This window comes from Ambystoma mexicanum, chromosome 2q (genome assembly GCF_040938575.1).
Source record: "Ambystoma mexicanum isolate Mex_15411 chromosome 2q, UKY_AmexF1_1, whole genome shotgun sequence".
Classification (NCBI taxonomy): Eukaryota; Metazoa; Chordata; class Amphibia; order Caudata; family Ambystomatidae; genus Ambystoma; species Ambystoma mexicanum.
The window spans coordinates 1214038067-1214057935 of NC_090924.1; the positions used below are offsets into that span (position 1 = coordinate 1214038067).

A 19869-nucleotide genomic window follows, 5' to 3' on the forward strand; every position below is an offset into this window, starting at 1 on the left:
TGAGTTAGACCTTTTACATTTAAAAGGTTTTGACATTTGGATCATTACACGCATCCTTTTTTAAAGTATAGCACCACAGAGTCTACGTACTATGGGCGATGTCCCGTGCATAACATACCAATGGGAGAAACAAAGGAAAAAGTTGCCATCTTCCATCCTGCTCATGGCATCCTATGCAGTGCAAAACGCCACAATCAATGAACAGGATGAACACAAGGGACAATAAGACCTAAAAAATGCTGCAATCAGTCAAAGCCAAATGCTTACGCAAGGAAACGATTTCCTGCATCTGCAAAGATCATATTGAGTGAGAAAGTCTATATTCAGAGTAATTTTACATTTCCAAAGGCCCCTGATTCTCAAACTATTTACCCACCCTCCTATCATCTGTAACATTAATGGCTGCTTGGGAGCAGAAGATGCTATATAAAAACATTACGCATTTATTAATAACCATACTCACATGACACACCCAGCCTGATGTTCCAAATGCAAGTGTTGCATATACCACATAGTAGAAGCCCTCATTTCTTTTTAAAAGTGAAGTTCTCAGTTACATACCTCATCCAAACAGTTGACGCGAACATTTTTGTCACCCAATAACACTGCAGCATCTTGTAAGTTTCCTACAAATAAAACAAATGTAAAAGAAAAATGACATGGATACCTTTTCCCCCCCATCAACATTTTAATAATAAGGATACATTTTGGTATCACTTCATTGGCTTAATCCAAGTGTTGACATTACATTACATTACATTACCATGGCATTTCAAGTACAAGCAGATTAGGGTCTTCTTCTGACCCAAAACTGCACAAGGAGGAACATTTCAAACTTTAAGCTACGAGCCAGCTATACAGTCACTAATCCTCGTTTGTGAATGTCTGTTCGCTACATTTTCACAAGCACGCAATGTCTTACTCACCAAGGATGAATTAGCACTCCACAACGTCTAGTGGTCTGAAACTGTGGATGGCGTTTCTGATTCCATACCTTGAAAGTCGGTATCCAGTGATAATGTCGCCGGGGGAAATGGCGGCCAGGTTGCGTCATTTCCCCAAAAAAAGCATCCTCCAGAAAATCAAACACGTTTCCCAAATATTCTTTGGATTGGAGGTAATAATATAATTAAACCCACCCCTAGAATATTTGGGGCAAGAATTTTAGAGGTTAGGGAAAAAAATAGTCACCTACCTACCTACCGACTGTTCGTGGCCAGACATGATCACATGAAACCCGATAGTCTACGTGTTTCAAAAGAACAAATACAACTTAGACCTAACTTTCAGGGTCTCCCTAACCTCACGTTTTATGTGAAAAAGACGGTGATGAAGGGGAACACATACAATATTATCTTGCACAATAATAAAAACATCTTGCACAGTATGGCAAAGGATATTTGAATGCAAAGTATGCTCACTTGCATGCTTTGGGAGAGAATATGAATTCCTTGGGAAAGTATTCTTAGCTACAGATATTGAAACTCGATAGATCCCCCCCAACTCTAGATGCCACCCCTTGGTGCTGTAGATACCGCCCCTTGGTGCTGTACAAATGATAAGGATAGAGATTCAGACCTTGTTTTATCTGCCAAATAAAGAAATGTATTAAAACCTTCTCAAAGATAGATATATGCACCTACTTGTGTACAATAACAGTGCTGGTGTTGCCGCTGTACAGGGACTTCTGTTTGCCATTCTATGGCCCTAGTTCTCATGGAGCAAGTCTCGCCAACCCTACACATTTAAAAGGCTTGAATCACAGTCATGCTGAACCTGTCCTCCCCCCCCTTTATAGAAATCAGACAGTTCAGTGCAACTGTTTAGGGGGTCATTAAAAGGGGCAAAAATATTCTTTTTAAATTAGAAGTTTCACAAATATTTTCTAGCCTTCAACACATACAACAGATCTGCACAAAGGAAGTATACAGCTATCCTTTGGTAGCACAATTCTCACTTCAAACACTTGCCAACTTTCTGCAGCCTTCAAGGGCTTTTTTAAAAATAAACCATGTAATATAATAAGAGCACATTTTTATATTCTAACCAACTTTATACGCTCTAAGAATCATTGGAAAATTGTCAAACATTGAAATACACATGCGAATGAACTACTTATTTACCTCAACCATGAAAACAGTCGATATCGTTATCCTGCATGCATAAATTAGCAACGTGTACCGTTTAATACGGACATGCAGGAAAAAAAAAAACACATGATAAAAAAGGAGAAACTTCACAATTTAAGCTGTCCATAATATACCTCAACTAATAGTACCCACCCTCGAATACAGAGATTTCAACAACATGTCCTTCATTGGCAGGAGCCCAAAGAGATTTGCAATAAATACATATATAAGTGAAGAGCATTCTCATTTTCTATTATCACTTTATCATGCAGTGAAAGCCATTACAATATTGTTTCACAGATACACCTTCCTTGGTACTCTCCAGGGTTACCTTATTTGATCTCTGGGTGCCATGGCTTTACAATTAATCCTTTGATTATTCATAGCTTTAGTCCATTTTCTCCTATTCCGGTTGATAGTACTTTGATGTTTGGTTAAAGGACATCTCAATATTCTCTCCAACTGCCTTATTTTTTTGATTCTACAGAGTTTTGTTTCTCTGGGGAAAACTCATGAGAAGAAATTTGGTTTGGGCAAGAGATGGAGAATGTTCATATTCCTTTGAGTCTATAGATCTACTGACGTTTCTACTCTCAATCATACCAACATTGCTCTCTGCATTAATTTTACACTCGTTCCCCAATGATAGAGAATCAGAGTCCACCAAATGTGCATTTTCTTCTGTGCAAGTCGAATTGCTTTGCATACAATAACTAATTCCAAGGTCACAGAGTTCAGGGATACCTCAGTATTCACTTTCCCATACAGCTTGACTAACGAACAAGGTGGTGGTGCACTCAAATCCTGGTTAGCATAAGCAAGACAAGAGCTTTGGCCATCATACATCATGGCATTATAAAGTCAATCCTCGGACAAATTATTGGAATGCATGCAAGTTTAAAATTCCTGCTGGGAGGTGGAAAAAAGAAAGAAAAAAAGGAAATTCAACCCAAGCAAGAAGAGTCTAAAAATAAAGACTGATCCATCTCTGCCTCCTCAAACAATCAACGTCTTAGATTCAAGTAGAGGAAAGTCATGTATTGCAAACAGAGTCATAGGGATAGAAGCCTTCACCATCAACTAATTTTAAGAATGTTGATCCACTGTAGATAAAATGAATAAACTATTTCTTAACACTCTTACCCCCTCCTCAATCTTAGATTATCAATAAAAAGAATTATGTTGCTAATTCTATGTTCTTGCTCCTCAACATTTTCAATTACTTTCGGTGGCTTTTTACTTCGTAAATTGTACCGAAAAACGTGTTCTTGTAATAGAGCTTGTGTGCCCTAAGGCCAATGCGCATGTGGCGCTTTATAAAAAATTAAATAATAATATACATTAAAAATATACATTTATTCTTAAATGCACGCAAACAATCCTGTAAAAAAGGGGCTGTGTCAATTTTGGAGGAGTGGCAAAGAGAAATACCAAAAGACAAATGCAGTTCCCACTAAACCGCTCAACTCTAAGTGAATCCACGACAAGTACCCACACTCCTGCATTCTCTTTGAATAAGCCTGCATATGTTATTAATATTAAATACAGCAGCCAATGAAATGAGCAGAATTCAGATATTTTCCCCTGTGCAATGCCGACTTTTGGACAAAATCCATTGGTCATAAGCATGGTTCTTAAAAGTGCAAAGTGTGTTATCAGCAGCAGGCAAAGTGGCCACAGAGCAATACTGGACAACACTCTCGCTGGCATTCCAAGGGCAATTAATTATTTTAAAAATAAAAGCTTTAAATCAATCAGGAAAACCAACTTTTTGTGTTTGGACTCCATGTCAATGACTAAACATCTATGGGATTTACAGGGTCTTAAATTGTAAGCAGCAGGAGAATTCAAATATCTGGGAGTTGCCCTTAACAATAATTTAAATGGAGTCAACCAAGGAAAAGTTACACAAAAAACAGCAGACTACAAGAACCAGATAAAACGTTTAGTTTTTAAATGTCTCTTTATGGTACCAAAATATGGGCCTTGAAAGATCTAGACTGGTAAAAGGTGACAGAGTGGGGTTTATTGCTGAGAACCTTGGCATTGGTAAAGGGCACAGTAATATAATGATGGGTACTTCCCAATTTTTTCTCATCGGGGGAACGGAATTAGAACTACAAAAACATTTTAGACTTGTACGTCTGAAATACTTTTTCCGTGAACAATGCATAGAACGCACAAGAGAGACAAGTACAACAGGTTTAAAACCCCAGTCTACTTTTACTCCATCCACCAATATGGTGAGCCCAGCCATTATAGCGTTTGAAAATAGGGTACCCAATGAAACCAGACCTATGTTAAAATCATCATCGTGATAATCTGACCAAAGCAGAGAGAGAGGAACTCAAAAAACCTGCAAAATAACCCAACTTTCAAAATAAAACTTAGCCAATAAGGTGCAGTGGGGGGGGGGGGGGTTTGGGGGGAGTATGGTTTATGGTCCATTGAGGGATACAGACAAGAGGCCCACAAACGTCTACACAACCCAGCCTTCTATAAGAAATGAGAACAAGATCTGACACGTTTAAAAGAAGCGATCTCTAGCCTCCCAGTCCATGCTTTCCTTGAAGGGTGGATCGACACTGATGAACATTTTTGAATAGGACCAATCCCACAATTCCAGCGTTCTACATCCTACCAAAAGTTCACAAGGATAGTACTACCCACCCTGATCGATCAACCGCCTTAGGCTCCCTTATCGATCGATTTAGTCTGACTTCTTCTTAAGACCATTCATACGGAAAATGTCATCTTTCATTAACTTTAGTTTAAAGCATTTATAAAGCGCTAAACCATGGACCCATGGGCATTAGGGTGCTGACAAACACAAAAAGCAAAAAAGCTTGCTGAAGGCATCTAAGGACAGAGCTGAGAGGAAGGGAGTAGGATTTAAGCAAACAGTCACGTGTTCAGTTTTCTTTTAAAGGTTTCCAAATTGGGCTGGTCTCCAAGGTCTGGCAGCAAGCTATACCAAACTGTATGCACCGAGATGTTAATAAGTTCCCCTTTCGGCCTTCCTGGTTCTACTTCGAGGAGTCATAAGAAGTTTGTTTAACTAGATCTTAATGATTGACTTTGGGCTTTCCCCCCCCCCCAATGAGTTGCTTCATGTAAAGGGGCATAGAGCCTTGGATGCATTTAAAAGTGATCACTAAAACGGTAACACACTCATGCCTCAACCGGAAGCCAGTGCAGTCTTCTTCTTGCATCCGACACATGAGCATGACGAGAGAGCCCCATCACAACTCTGACAGAGCCATTTTGTATGACCTGAAGTCTATTTCTTTCTGTTTTACTCAAGCCCACCAACAGAATGCAGTAGTAATCTAATTTTGGATGATAGCTCAGGCAATAGTCTCTGCATTGGCCTGGGTAATAAAAGGCCTGAGGTGGGACAAGAGTTTAATGTAAAAGGCTGCTGCAAAGACAATACTCCTTACACATGAGCTTTCATCGTAAGCTGCTGGTCAAAGATGACCCCCAAGGTTTTAACCTTCTTCAAGGGGGTTAACTTGACCTCGCTGAGTTGAAAGCTCTCGTATGACGAACCCAGCATAAGTAGCATCGGTTGCGAGCTGACGATCAAAAGCTCTGTCTTGCTCCTGTTGAGAAGTAGATTATTCACCAACATCCAATTCTCAATGGAGGAGTAAATTCTGTTCAGTTCTGCCTCATCTATGACATGAGTGCCAACCGCAGGGACTACGCACAGCGTATTGTCCGCATATTTGGTAAACATGATCCCCTCTTGGTCCAGCAGAGCAAAGAAGGGAACCATAAATATGTTATAGAGGCAGGGGAAAGACAAGCACCCTGCAGAACAACAAATTCAACAGGAATCGGGCGAGCCACTGCTTCCCCTGAAAAGACTCTGCTGCTCGGTTACTCAAAAAAGAGGCAATACAGCGTACTGCAGCCAAAGAAAAATTAGCTACTGCCTCCAACATGGTGATCAGAATGGAATGGTCTACCAGGTTGAAGGCAGCAGACAGGTCCAGAAGCATCAGCACCAAGACACTGCCCTTGTCCATCCATTCCAGTAAACTGGATTTAAGTTCTAATAGTGCTGTATCCGGCTCTGAAACCTGATTGTCGAGAATTAAGCACAGGGAAATTGTTAAGATGTAGGGCAATCTGCTCATACGTGACCCTGTCCAGAATTTTGAATAGAAGTGGCGTATTCATAAAAGGCCTATAGTTGAGTGGGACCTCCCAAGGGAGGCCTGTTATTTTTAAGAATAGGAGTGACAAGGGCTTGTTTTTTCGATCGCTGGGCACAAATCCTTCTATAAGTCAGGCATTGACAAACTTACAAAAAGCAGTCAATAGAGCAGGCGGGCATGTTTTAATTATTAAGGCTGAGCATGGATCGCCTTTGCAGGAGGTGACCTAGTTGATTAACAATGATTGAGAACTCATCCTCAGATATGGTGGAAAATTTGAATTGAAGAACAGAGGGACTTCTTATGAAAGGGTCCATCCCTGTAGTGTTGGAAATTGTCGGGTGCTCTTTTTTTCCTACGAACTAGGTCAGCTCTTATGGCCTTCACTTAGTTCACTTAGTCTGACATGGCATCCTGAATGTTCTGGCACCAGGCGACATCCATGTGACATTAATGACACAGCACAAATTATTAACACCTTGGAGCTAATTCAAATTGGTCAGAACCATCTGTTGGTTTCTTTTGATGTAGAAGCTTTATACACAAGTATACCGCAGATAAAGTGTGAGGGTCATGCAGGGGTATCTGGACCAATGCACCGATTCGTTAGAGACAGTCCCCACTGCTTTTGTGTTAGAATGCATCAGAATTGCATTAACCAAGAATTATTTCATTTTTTAAGCCAAGTTTAACAACCAACTACATGGCACAAGCATGGGAGACACGTTCGCTCCAGACATTGCAAACCTATATATGGACCACCTTGAACAGAGGTCTATTTATCAACTAATAATCCTTTTAGTCGGATGATAAATGGCCGATACCGTTACATAGACAACATTTTTATGGTTTGCACAAGTATGGGTACTCAATTAAAAGAATTCCTGATCTGGCTTAACAATCAAGACCCGTTCATTAATTTCACAAGGATATATGGCATGAAAATGATGCCTTTCCTTGACCTGCTGATTTGAAAATCAGACAATGGCACTTAGAGACAACACTCTTCAGAAAACCTACCGATAAAAATACGCTCCTTCGGTATGACAGTTTCCACCCGAGCAGCCTAAAAAAAAATAGTCAACATATCGGCCAGTTCCTGAGGGTCCATAGTAATTGCACCCTTGGAAACAATTTTGAAACAAACAGCAAGGAATTAAAAACATGTCTGAAAAATCGAGGCTATCCATCGAAAGTGGTACAGCAAGCTCATGAAAGAGCTAGGCATGCCAGACGGGAATTATGCCTAACCACAAAAGAAGAAATAAATACCATGGAAAGAATTACTTCTGTTACAACATACTCTCATCCGATCAGTAATAACTTGAGGAGAAGGATTTTGAAAAACTGGCACATAATACAAACACCAGATTTCACACCAGTGAAAGCAAGATTTTCTCTCAAAAGGCAAAAAAGTTAAAGGATACTCTGGTACACACATACCAGAATAGACAAGACTTACACCCTAGAAATAACAACACACTGTGGGGCCTGCCCCCTGTAGTGGGCCACTTCCAATGTGGTAGATGTTCAGTCTGCCCACTTACTAGCAACATGAAAACTGTGGAGCTCAAGGCCCACACCCATGTTTTAAAAACCTTACTGCATATCGGGAAAACAAAAAGACAAGTGAGGCAAAGAATATGCGAGCATCGGTCTTGCGTAAAAAACAAAGTAGATAACAAATCTTTGGTAACGCATTTGGTAACCCATTTTCTGAAGAAAAAACACAAACCATCAGCTATATCTTGGTTTGTGATACAAACCATTGCAGCCCCTATACGAGGGGGGAGACTGTGATCTTATGCCGAGGAAGGCAGAATAACAATGGATACACAGATTGGACACTGTACACCACACCATAGTTTAAATACATGTATAGAGTGGGGACTCTTCCTGTAACAGAACCATTCCCCTACCACACCTTAGGCGCCACAAGATGTTCATATTGTGTCCTAGCCGCTGACAAATTGAAAGGTTGTCCCAATTTCCTTTTTTTTCACAACCAAATACAAGAATTGTTAAACATCCTGACTAATACATGACTTTGAGGTATTGTAAACCAACCTTGAGAATATATGGTGAACACACAGAGGATTTGCTATTTCGGAAATCCATTAACATAGAAATAAAGAAAAAACAAACTGTGTAAGGATATTGTGGAGTGTGAAAATTCGTAAGATATTACACACGTACACACAACTATCAAGCACACCTAGAATCTACAAAATAAAATGTCCACGATAGACGCCACTAATGTAGAAGATTATTCCAAGATGGCAAACTTCACATCAGAGACACGTGAAGCTTCTTAGGCATAGCAAAATTAAATGAAAACCTGTGCAGTCCAACGACTGTGGTTCTGTACATCAGACGTAGCCTGAGGAGATAGATGTCCCTCGGAGACCAATAAGGTAATCAACGCAAGCTGGCAGTGCACTTTGGAGAGCTTGGTAATGAATGCCCTGGCATCATTTTCAAAATAAGTTAATATTGCAGCACTAATCGACATGCTGCAATTTTTGAATATGCGAGGGATGCCGGCACATCAGGCAAACTTTTATGTTATCGGACTAGGTTTGTGCATTTCGCAAACAAAAATCGGAAATAATGGTCACATACGCGCCATGATTATAGAATCAGGCAGTAGACTAAAATAGCCTACTGTGACATTCATATAAGCGTGCAGTGTTTCAAACTTTTATCATTTCAGTTCTAACGTTACACTTCCTCCCTAATGCAGAATACATCGCAAAATGTTTGAGGGCAACATTACAATCAGTATGTTTTGCACAGTTATCTCTGATCGAGTACACTTGCCATCAATCAGGTGAAATTCGAAATGTATATTTTCACTAAATGGCGTATACTGTGTAGAAAGGTAATTATGTGAGCGATATGTGCTATGTAAGAATTTAATTTCAAATATGTTTGACTTGTTGTTTTTAAATGAATATTCTATTCAAGGAATGTATACATGGTCAGGAATTAGAAGCGGAGGGACATCGATCAAAGGTGGTGGACCAGCTTGCTGGTGCGGTCGTTACAGAGAAGACCAGAGTTTCACGGAAAATCAAGAAAACCAGGGTAACTAACAAACAATTTCGTTTTCTAGAAGTGTTGTGGGCTGGTGTTTTCTTCATAACATGTTTTTTTAATTAAAGTGCCATCTACTGTATGTGTGATTTACATTGAACATGTTTTTACAACCCATCTCCTAGAGGCCGAGAAGGAAAAGAAGTATAAAGACACAGACAACAAATGAAAACAAAGATGCTGCTTGCCAAACAGATTTCACCATGGGGCAACTACTATTTGAGGCGTAAGGTGGTCCAGTCAATAAGCAGACTCGAGATGCTTATGTCCAATGGTCAGAAACTGAATTGAATGTGACCGGCGAAGCCAGCAAAGTGTTGTTGGACCATTGCTACAATGTGAGAACTCGACAAGATGAAGATGAAACGTAACATAATGAAGGTGCTTTTGAATTCCTTGCCCACTGTGATGCTGGAAATGCATTGGAGGGACAGGGCCTCCCTGTCCTTGTCCTGTAGTCCTTTGTCATTTGTGTTCTCTATTGTTTTCTGCCCAGGAGTCTAGTGCAGCTCTTCCTGTTTTTGGTTTGGTGGACAGACCCATGGGATACCCTTATGGCATCCATGGGTGAGGGTGCAACTTTGTGCCCCTAGTGTCTGTTTTTGGGCACCTGTGTGTGGCCCACAGGGCAGGGTATCGGCTGATGGCAGCTCCATGCTGAATTTGACTGGTGCTCCGAGTATCCTCCATTTTGGGATACCCAGGCCCTGCCATTGGAATCAGTCGATTCCTGATCGGAAACACGATGGCCACTGTGGCCTCTTGCTTTCTATTGCCTGTTACCTTGTTTTCCCAAAGTCCTGGGAAGCCCCGACTCTGTCCCTTCCCCCTGACTGGCTGTTGGGTGGAAGTTCCATATATGGTGTTGTTGTGAAGTCCAGGCCAGACTGGCTGGAGCCTTCCCTGTGACTGTTTGTTGTGGGTACACCCTGTGGGTGGGACCTGTGTGAATGGAGTGTGTGACCAATATGCACTTCTTGTTGTGGATGTCTGGTTTCTGGTATGAGATACAAAGACTGAGACAGCCCTGCCCAAAACTGGCATGAACGCAGTGTGTAGTGTTGAATGGCTGGGTACTTGTTCCAATCCACATTTATTGTTGTGAATGTCTGAGAGGGGAGGAGTATGGCCTAAATGCACTGTATACCTGATTGGCTGACTGACTGCATGAATGCTCTTCTGCATGATTGGCTGCTGAGTGTGACCCAGCAGTGTGGATGAGAGACAGAATAATATATCCGGGGACCTCTAACCACAATTGTTCAGAAGCCGAGTTGACACTTGAAGAGGAACTGAGAAGAACTGCTGCTGCATTTGCTTCGACCCGATCCGAAAGCGGTCTAGTCCGAGAGGACATGGTTAGGCGCCCTCTTCCCGTGCTCTAAGGGACCATCGAGCACCGCTAACTTTCGCCGAAGCTCCCTGGAAGTCAGACCCTCGAAAGGCTGCCGACGGAGACGGGGACACCGAGGAGAACGAAGTGAAGCACCCGGACATCGATGCTGTCGAAGTCCATTACCATCGACCAGGGTTGGGAGTATCGCCGTAACTGCTGGAGACTCAAAGCCGTGTTGCCCAGAAGAGGGGACCACTTGACGCTGTGCCGCCGACGACCAGACCGCCCGCTCCTTTGCCCAAGACTGTTGACTCAAAAGACTCCCTTGTCCGCACCGTTGACGGATTTATCCTGCCGGAGAAAGTCAAGGATGCCGACGCGCCGTGGAGAATCTGCTGGTGGGTTTCCTACCACCCCAAGACCACAAAGAATTTGACTCGACGCCCTTGTCGGGCCACAGTTCTTCAGAAACTCTTTGTGGTCCTGAACTATCAATCGCTGAGGTGCCCCGCAAACCTCATCCTCGCAGGACGTCGCCGACAAGCACCGCCTGGATCAACGCCGTGGTCTCGGCACCCTCAAACCTTTCATCGACACCGTTGACGCCAAGTTCACCTTCTTCGACGCCTCTCGACGATCCGTGGCTCCTGCTTTAAAGGGAGTCACTCAAGAAGGATCCATCAACGCCTTTTCGAAGAACTCTGCTCTACCAGGTACATTGAGGGGGTAGAAACATTATAGAAGGAAATAAGACTTATATAACAGTATATGGACTGGGCTTGTGTTATATCTTTATTTTACAGGTTTCCCAGGTGGGGGGATCCCCACACAGAACTGTGTCTAGTGGTAGGGGCCAGTATTCTGCCAATTGTTCTAACCAACTGCTTTCCTCCTGTCTATTGTTGGTTGCCTTTATTACGTGATCTGTGTGACATTTGACCAGAGTATAGTTGATGCACTTTAATGCGATCCGATTATTGTGGTACCACTTAGAACTGTATATATTTACCATTGTTGATTTTCTGAGCACAAAGTGAGTTATTGTGATAGTGTACATAACCAGTGTACATAACCTTGAATATTATATAAAGACTGTGTTTTAACTAATACAGTGGGCCTCATTCCACGGTAACCATGGTGCTATTAGCGCCACGGTTGCCGCCGGTATTTTACCATGTCCGCCTTGGTGGATGGCGGAATTACCGCCCTACTTCAAGGTGAGCGGGGGCGGTAATTCCCCATTCACCAAGGCACTTCCCCATTCCCATTTTTGCCCTTATAGGGCTCAATGGGAATGGGGAAGGAGCCAATTGCGGTACCGTAATTAGCACCAAGGTCCCCTTGTGGGCCCGTTCCTTAACGGCTGGTAAAACCAGCCGTTGAGGTCGGGTCCCGCAAATGGAACTCGTAAGGCGGTAAGGGTTTACCGGGACTGGTGCCCTTACCGGTACCAGTAAACCCTTACCGCATTCCGTGTAATGAGGCCCAGTGTGTGGACATTCCTCAGGGACTACAGTGTACTTAAGAACCAGCGTGCATCCCCTCCTGATAACCTAGGCCTTGATTGCTCATCCATTGCTACCGTAGTAGAGAATAAAGATTTTCCATAATAACTTACTAGAAATTCTTGATTCTATTAAAGACACGGAGGCGAGCATTATGCTTCTCTTTCTTTTATTAATATATAAATAGAAAGCTCAGCAGCAAGTGTTAATGCACCTTATTGAAAGCGCAGGGTGCGGCAGACAAAAGGTGCATGAAAAAACACAAAACTTAGTAATATTAACAAAGAAACAGTGTAAGTCCAAGAAGAAACTCCATTTCCCAAGATGCTTCAGGAAGGTCCAGCAAAGGGTCACTAACATGTGACTTAGTCCACCAATGAATAACTGGCTGTCCCTAGAAACAGTCATACAAATTATGTCACTTCCTCTTTCGAAAGCTGCGAACTTGAAACGGTGAAAAGAAAAAACTGTAGCTGAGGTCATCTCAAGACTGAAGCTGAAGCAGAGCTGACTAGGCGATCAGGAGGGCTTGTCTGAAGTCGCTGTCAGAGAAGAGAAAGTAACTAGAATTAGTTCATGCATCAGAGAACCCTAGTTCCCCTTACGGGGGTGGGAGAGAAATGGTGTGTTAAACTTGACATACATAAGTAAGTCCAATAAGCAGTAACATTCCCAAACAAGTCGCACAATTATTACCCAAAGGTGATAGCGCTGTTATTTCTCTTGCTGGGCGGGATAATGCTCGCCTCCATGTCTTTAATAGAATCAAGAATTTCTAGTAAGTTATTATGGAAAATCTTTATTCTATGTCAAGACCGGAGGCTCCCATTATGCTTGTTTAAAGCTTACTTACCACGATAGATGCTGGTTGTTCTAGCGGTTTCAGGTAGAATTCCTTGAATATTGATTCACCTGACCAATCCGCCATTCTCATGATATCTTCTAGGCGTACTCCGACCTGAAATGCTTTGGAAGCCATGGCTCCTCTAACGGAGTGGGCTCCGAAATGCAGGGTATCAATTCCTGCTTGCGTCAGAGTCCAGCGCACCCAGCGTGCTAGGGTTGGAGACGAAACTGGCTTGTGCGGTTTACGCAGGGCTATTAGCAGTTGCCCGTTAGGGGAAGTCCTAAGCGGGGCAGTCTGCTCCTCGTAAACTTTTAAGCATTTAACTAGGCAAAGCTTAGGTTGATCTTTGAAAGCGGGGTACGAAATAACCCTCGAGTTACATTTCGTTCTCCTGTGCAAATGGAATACCACTCCGTCAGGAGAAAAGGTCCTGCCCGCCAGATCGAGGGCTCTAACGTCAGAGACCCTCCTGCAGGAGACTAAGCAGAGCAGGGTAGTAAGTTTGCCTGACAAGGCAGTCCGAGACAGGTCCTTGTTATGCGGCCATGACAGAAAAAGATTCAGAACCTTGTTGACGTCCCAAAGCTTATCATAGCGAGACGGGGGCGGAATTGTAAGTCTTATTCCTTTAAGGAGTCTGCAGACTAGCTGATGCTCTCCAGCTGGAAACCCCTGAATGAGATCATGCCCGGCGGAAATGGCTGAGCGGTAGGCGTTAACCGTCCTATAGGCGAGACCTCTTTCAACTAATGAAGCCAGGAAATTTAGGATTTCCTCTATAGGTGCTGAAACTGGATGTGAACCGTTCCTACGGCACCAGTTACTCCAGGCGTTCCAGGAGTTAGAATATCTCTTGAGGGTAGCAGGGGCCCAGCTTTCCTCAATGAGGCTGATTGCCATGGCTGATATGCCGGGAATCCTCCACCTTGACCTGAAATCCTCCAGGCTGCTAGGTTCAGTGATCCGTTGAGGAGAAGGGGGTGACGCTGTCCTGACGGATCCAGAAGGAGATCTGGAAATTGGGGTAGAAGGATTGGAAAATCCGAAGAAAGTTCCAGAAGAACTGGATACCAGGTCTGAGAGGTCCAGACCGGGGCTATGAGGACCAGGTCCGTATGCTCCTGACGGGCCTTCGCCAGGGTCCTCGCTATCATTGTAAATGGAGGAAAGGCATAGTGAATCCCCTGGGTCCACTGCTGTAGGAATGCATCGGTCGCAGCTGCTGCTGGGTCCGGTCTCCAACTGTAAAAGATTGGTAGCTGGGAGTTGAGACGGGATGCAAAGAGATCTACGGACATGGGGCCCCATGTTCGCTGGAGGCAGAGAAAGACTTCTCTGTCGAGCTTCCAGTCGCTGAAATCTGTGGAGTGACGGGAGTGCCAGTCCGCCACTACGTTTGTGAGCCCTGGGAGATATTCCGCTGTCACTGAGATCTGGTGTTCCAGACAGAAATGCCAAAAGTCCTTGGCTAATTCCGCTAGAGGCCTTGACTTGGTCCCTCCCAGGTGATTGACGTACCGTACTGCGGAGATGTTGTCCATCTTTAGTAAGATACAACAACTCACTTTGTCTCTGGCAAAGGAGCGCACAGCGAATGAGCCGGCGAGAAGCTCCAGACAGTTTATATGCATTTTCAGCTCCTGAGGTGACCAGAACCCTCCTGTGGCTACAGAACCGCATCTCGCTCCCCAACCGGAGAGACTGGCGTCTGATTCTATGATAATATCGGGGGTGGATCCGAAAATGGCTCTGCCGTTCCAAGCTTCCATATGAGTGAGCCACCAATTGAGCTCTGTGCGCGCAGAGGTCGACAGTGTCAGACGTTGAGAGTAGGAGAGGCTCCGTCTCAGATGCTGACCCTTGAGCCTTTGCAATTCTCTGTAATGAAGAGGACCGGGAAAAATCGCTTGGATGGAAGACGACAGGAGACCGATTACTCTTGCCAATTCTCGAAGAGATATGAGGTCTCTTTGTAGAAGTCTGCGGATCTCCCTCCGTGTCGCATGTATCTTGGCCATGGGAAGATGAAGTTGCGAGTTCAAGGTGTCCACCAAGAATCCGAGAAATTCTAGATTCTGGGATGGACAGAGTACAGATTTCTCCCAGTTTATGAGGAAACCAAGACTGTGCAGTAGGTCGATGGCTATTCTGGCCTGATGCATTACTAGGGCCTGAGAATGAGCCATGAAGATAATGTCGTCTAGATAGACTATTAATCTTACTCCCAGTTCTCTCAAGCGAGCTACTACGGGTCGCAGAAGTTTGGTAAAGGCCCAAGGCGCTGAGGAGAGCCCGAAAGGTAAACTTGTGCACTCCCAGTCTTGGTTTTTCCAGGAAAATCTGAGATAGCTTATGTGGGCCTGGTGGATAGGAACTGCTAGGTAGGCGTCCTTCAAGTCCAGGCGCACAAGCCAATCGTTTGGCCTCAGGATGTCCCTGAGCATGTGTATCCCTTCCATCTTGAAGTGATGGTAGACAATGAAGTCGTTGAGAGCTCTCAAATTTATAACTGGACGTATTTTCTGCTTCCTGCGAACCAAGAATATGGGATTGAAGAACCCACCTTGGCTTGAGCAGGGGCGAATCGCTTGTTTTAGATGTAGACTGCGTATTTCGCCCTCTAACGCTTCCTCGTCTGCTATGGACATAACTAATGGTGCAGGACGAGTGGTTTGATGAGGTTGAGCGAAAAACTCTAAGCGCAGGCCGCGCGCTGCGTCCCTGATCCATGCATCTCCTGATAAGGAGTCCCATGCCTGTGCAAAAAGAGCTAACCTCCCCCCTACGGGTGTCTGTGGCGCAGGCGCTGCTATGGGTACACTGACCTGTAGTTTGCTGTTGGGCTGGGTATCTTGCACTTCTTCTCCATCCACGACCTCTTCCCCGCCCTCTTGAGGGGAAGAAAGTGTCTGAGCGGTCCTGCCAAGAATTGTATTGGTCCCGGGATTGCTGAGGTCTTCGATCAAAGGCGAAGCGGCCGGAGGAGCGACCTCTGCCTCGTCCGGCCCTGGAGAAAACCTTAGTAGCAAAAACCCTTCTGATGGAGGCTTGAGCCTTATCCAAGGCTGTAAAGGTGCCGACAAATTTCGACATTTCTTTCATGAATGGGTCTCCAAAAAGCAGACCTTGGGCTGCTGCTCCTGATTCTGTATCTGCTAGCTCGGTTAGTTTGCCGTCAATTTTGTATAAAATACCTTTACGGCGTTCAGCGGAGATGGCGCAACTGGCATTACCCAGTAGACAGAGGGCTCTTTGCGCCCAACCTGAAAGAATTGTTGGATCGATGGGATCGCTGGAATCGATGGCCGCCTCGGCCAGGTCCATGATCTTGGCTAGAGGACCAGTAATGTCCAGGACTCTGTCCTGACAGGACTTCCAAGCGCGGTCGATACCCTTTTTCGGGTCTTTCACATTCTTTCCTAGAAATGTTATCATCTTGGAGTCTAGCTCCGGGGTGAGGGCTACTTTTCCAGGAATATTGGGACGGGGGCATTCTGCCTTTAATTTGGCCCTTACTTCTTTATCTAGAGGCTTGCGGAGTCTGTTCATAATGTAATTGGTTGTTCTGGACGAAGGTTCCCAGTCAGAGGATCTGGGGTGCACAAGATCTTCTGGAGCAAACATCCCGCTGGAAGTGGGGAGTTCCTCCGTTACCTTCTTGGGGATGGGGACTGCCACAATCCCAGAGGTAGAGGGTCGCGACCCTATAGTCTGAGAATCCTCATCAGAGGACGAAAGGGGATGGTAGTTATCATAGACCCCTCTATCTTCGTCATCAGTGCCCTGTTGTTCTCCCTCCGGGCTTGAGGGTCTAATGCCCCTGTTGTCTTCCTCGGGGTAAGAGGGTCTTTCGAGGGAAGGGGGGTCCTTCCTGTCCATGAAGGCTTTTTTAAGCCTGGAGAAGGCGTCTGAGACGGCAGCGGTGGCAGGAGTAGGCTGGCTCGGGGGGGTCATGGAGTCTTTGCTCCTACGAGCCGGAGTACATCCCCCATCTATAAGGTGCTTTCTTTTGCGGGTTTTCTTTCTCCCAGTTTGGGAGGTCTCTTGAAGATGCTCCTCCATACTTTCTAGGCGCTGCTGGATAGGCAGGAGCATTTCAGATACTGCCTTCTTGATGGTGGTCTCCACTGAGGATCCCAGCACCTTTTTGAGGCTATCTGCCATTGCCACCTCATCTATGTGATACTCTTCCTCCTCATGATCAGACCAATCCTGATCTGCCTGGGGAAAGTACTGAGCTGCCATAGTTAATTTCAAATGCACCTTTTTTTTTTTTAAATATAAATGTTCTTTGTGGGCAATAGACAGCCTTCTCTCAGCCCACTCAAGTTCAGAAGGAATGTGTGAAGCACGATACCTTACTGAAAGGAAATCAATCTATTTCTCTGGAAGTTATGAGACTTCCTTCGATGCCGTTTTCTTTCTTTTTTTTTTTTTTTTATGCTTCTCAGCTGTTGAAGGAAAGGAAAGGGGCTCGCAATTGCAGCTGGCGCTCGCTTTCAAAATCCGTTGAAAAGACAACGGAAATGACAAGCGAGCGCCAGCTGTTTGAGGAAAGGACTCAGGGAGCAGAGGCTCCCTCTAGTGGCCATGAAAGGCCACCGCAGCGAAGTGCTCTCCGTGTGCGGCCTTCCCGGGCTCTGTGGGAGTGAGAGCGATCCGGAGGCCGCGCACGGAGGGGTGAATAAATTAAGAAAGGCCGCTCGCGAACGCGAGGGCTCCTGTCAGTAGCAGCGATCCTCTCGCGGCAGCGGAGCTGCTAAAGCGGAGGATCGAGTGAAAACTAACAAACAATGAAGCGCGTTACGCGCGCGTATATATTATAGTAACGAGGTTAAATATGTAAATATCATTAATATTATTAAAATCTATTTAAATGTAAAATTTTTTTTTTTTTTTTTTTTAAAAATGAACAAGGAGATAAAAATGGGTACTTATCTTTGCTGTGAGCAGCAAGAAAGAGGAAGTGACATAATTTGTATGACTGTTTCTAGGGACAGCCAGTTATTCATTGGTGGACTAAGTCACATGTTAGTGACCCTTTGCTGGACCTTCCTGAAGCATCTTGGGAAATGGAGTTTCTTCTTGGACTTACACTGTTTCTTTGTTAATATTACTAAGTTTTGTGTTTTTTCATGCACCTTTTGTCTGCCGCACCCTGCGCTTTCAATAAGGTGCATTAACACTTGCTGCTGAGCTTTCTATTTATATATTAATAAAAGAAAGAGAAGCATAATGGGAGCCTCCGGTCTTGACATAGAATCTTGGCTGGGGTCCTCTGTGCCTATCCTCTACCATATAGAGAGCAGAAGTACAGACTCCCCCTCCAGTCTTTACACAATCTACACCCGCAAAAAAAGGTCCACCCAATAAACAATGGACGTTGATGGTTTCTCCAATTCGTGTGCAAATAACACAAGCTGAACAGACTGAAGCTTCAACGCAATTGAACAAGGAATTTGCCAAAGATCTTGACTACAGTATGTCTACTTTGGCCGGTTTGTCCACCACAGCTGAGTCACAAACTACAGTCATGCCGGACGATTGGCTAATTAAGGAGCACAAAAATACATTGGATTCGACAGCTGCCTGGTAGAGATTATACTGATGCTGAAATGTGTCCATCCAGTGGGGGGAAAATATGCAGGGAGCCGTTGGTGAATGTGACTTGTGTATTACAATGCACTAACCTGAAAATCCAAGCCACCTGTGCCCACCTCCATGATACATTTTCATGGTCCGCTCAACCGATGCTGGGCAAAGTGCCTGCTGGAAATCTACTGTGTTCAGCAGCTATAATTTTCAGTGGTTCCACTTTTAGTAAGTTGTCCAGTTTGTCAATTTGTGGGACTTCAGTACCTTGCTAAAACCCAGTACTACAAATATCAAAGAGAATTTTTATTCCCCACCATTAGTCAAGCCTGGAAAATTGAATAAATGACAATTGAAAGGACATTCTCTGGCAAACGGTTCAGGCTAGCTGGCGATGGACAGTGTGACAGCCCTGGATTTTCAGCAAAGTACTGCACATTCCACTTTAAGAACATGGAAACTAAAAAAATTGTGAGTTTGGAGGTCGTGCAGGTGTCCGAATGCAAATCCTCAGTGGCCATGGTTTCATAAAATCCCTCGAACATCTTCAAATCGAGGGGAATGCAAATAGACCTCATAGCCACTGACAGACATGTTTCAATAGCCAAGGCCATGCGAGAGCAGTTTCCAAACATTGGCCATCAATTTGATGTATGGTACATTGCCAAATCAGTAAAAAATAAAAAACAGCTGCTGGCAAAAAAATTAAAATAAAATTTTTAAAAAAAGGGTAAAATATTTTACAGTGGTCCCAGTCTTTCAGCAACCATCTTTGGTGGAGCTCCAAAACTTGTGATGGGTCTGTGGAAATTCTACTTGAAAAATGGCACTCATTGATGCACCACTCTTCCAATGTTCACTCATGGACAGAGAACCAACATTTTCACCAATGTGCACATGGATATTTATCGGAGGAACAGGAACGCAAGAAGAAGTGGTTGGTTCTTTCTTCACTCCCACACAAAACTCTTCAGAAGATCGTGTTCGATAATACTCTTTCAAGAGACCTGAAGGGACTCACAGAATTCTGTCACACCAGAGATGTGGAGGTATTCCACAATATGTGCCTTAAGTACAGGCCCACAATATGTGCCTTAAGTACAGGCCCAAGAGGCTGCATTTCGACATAGACGGTGGGCAATCTCAAACACTAGCGGCATTAGCGCATAACGAGAATCTAGGCAGAGAACAATCGAGA

The 19869-nt window shown here is 44.2% G+C and overlaps 1 protein-coding gene across 2 annotated transcripts in view; it reads right to left on the reverse strand.

The window, feature by feature from the left end:
- The window catches only part of ANKMY2 (ankyrin repeat and MYND domain containing 2), a 422909-nt gene that overhangs the window by 384631 nt on the left and 18409 nt on the right, over positions 1–19869 (reverse strand). Inside the window, exon 2 of one of the 2 annotated variants that reach the window (XM_069648608.1) lies at positions 562–626. The exons of the other annotated variant lie outside the window; for it this stretch is intronic. Within the exon in view, the coding sequence (XP_069504709.1) occupies positions 562–626 (65 nt within the window). The remainder of the gene's footprint in view (positions 1–561; positions 627–19869) is intronic. 2 annotated transcript variants of the gene reach the window in all.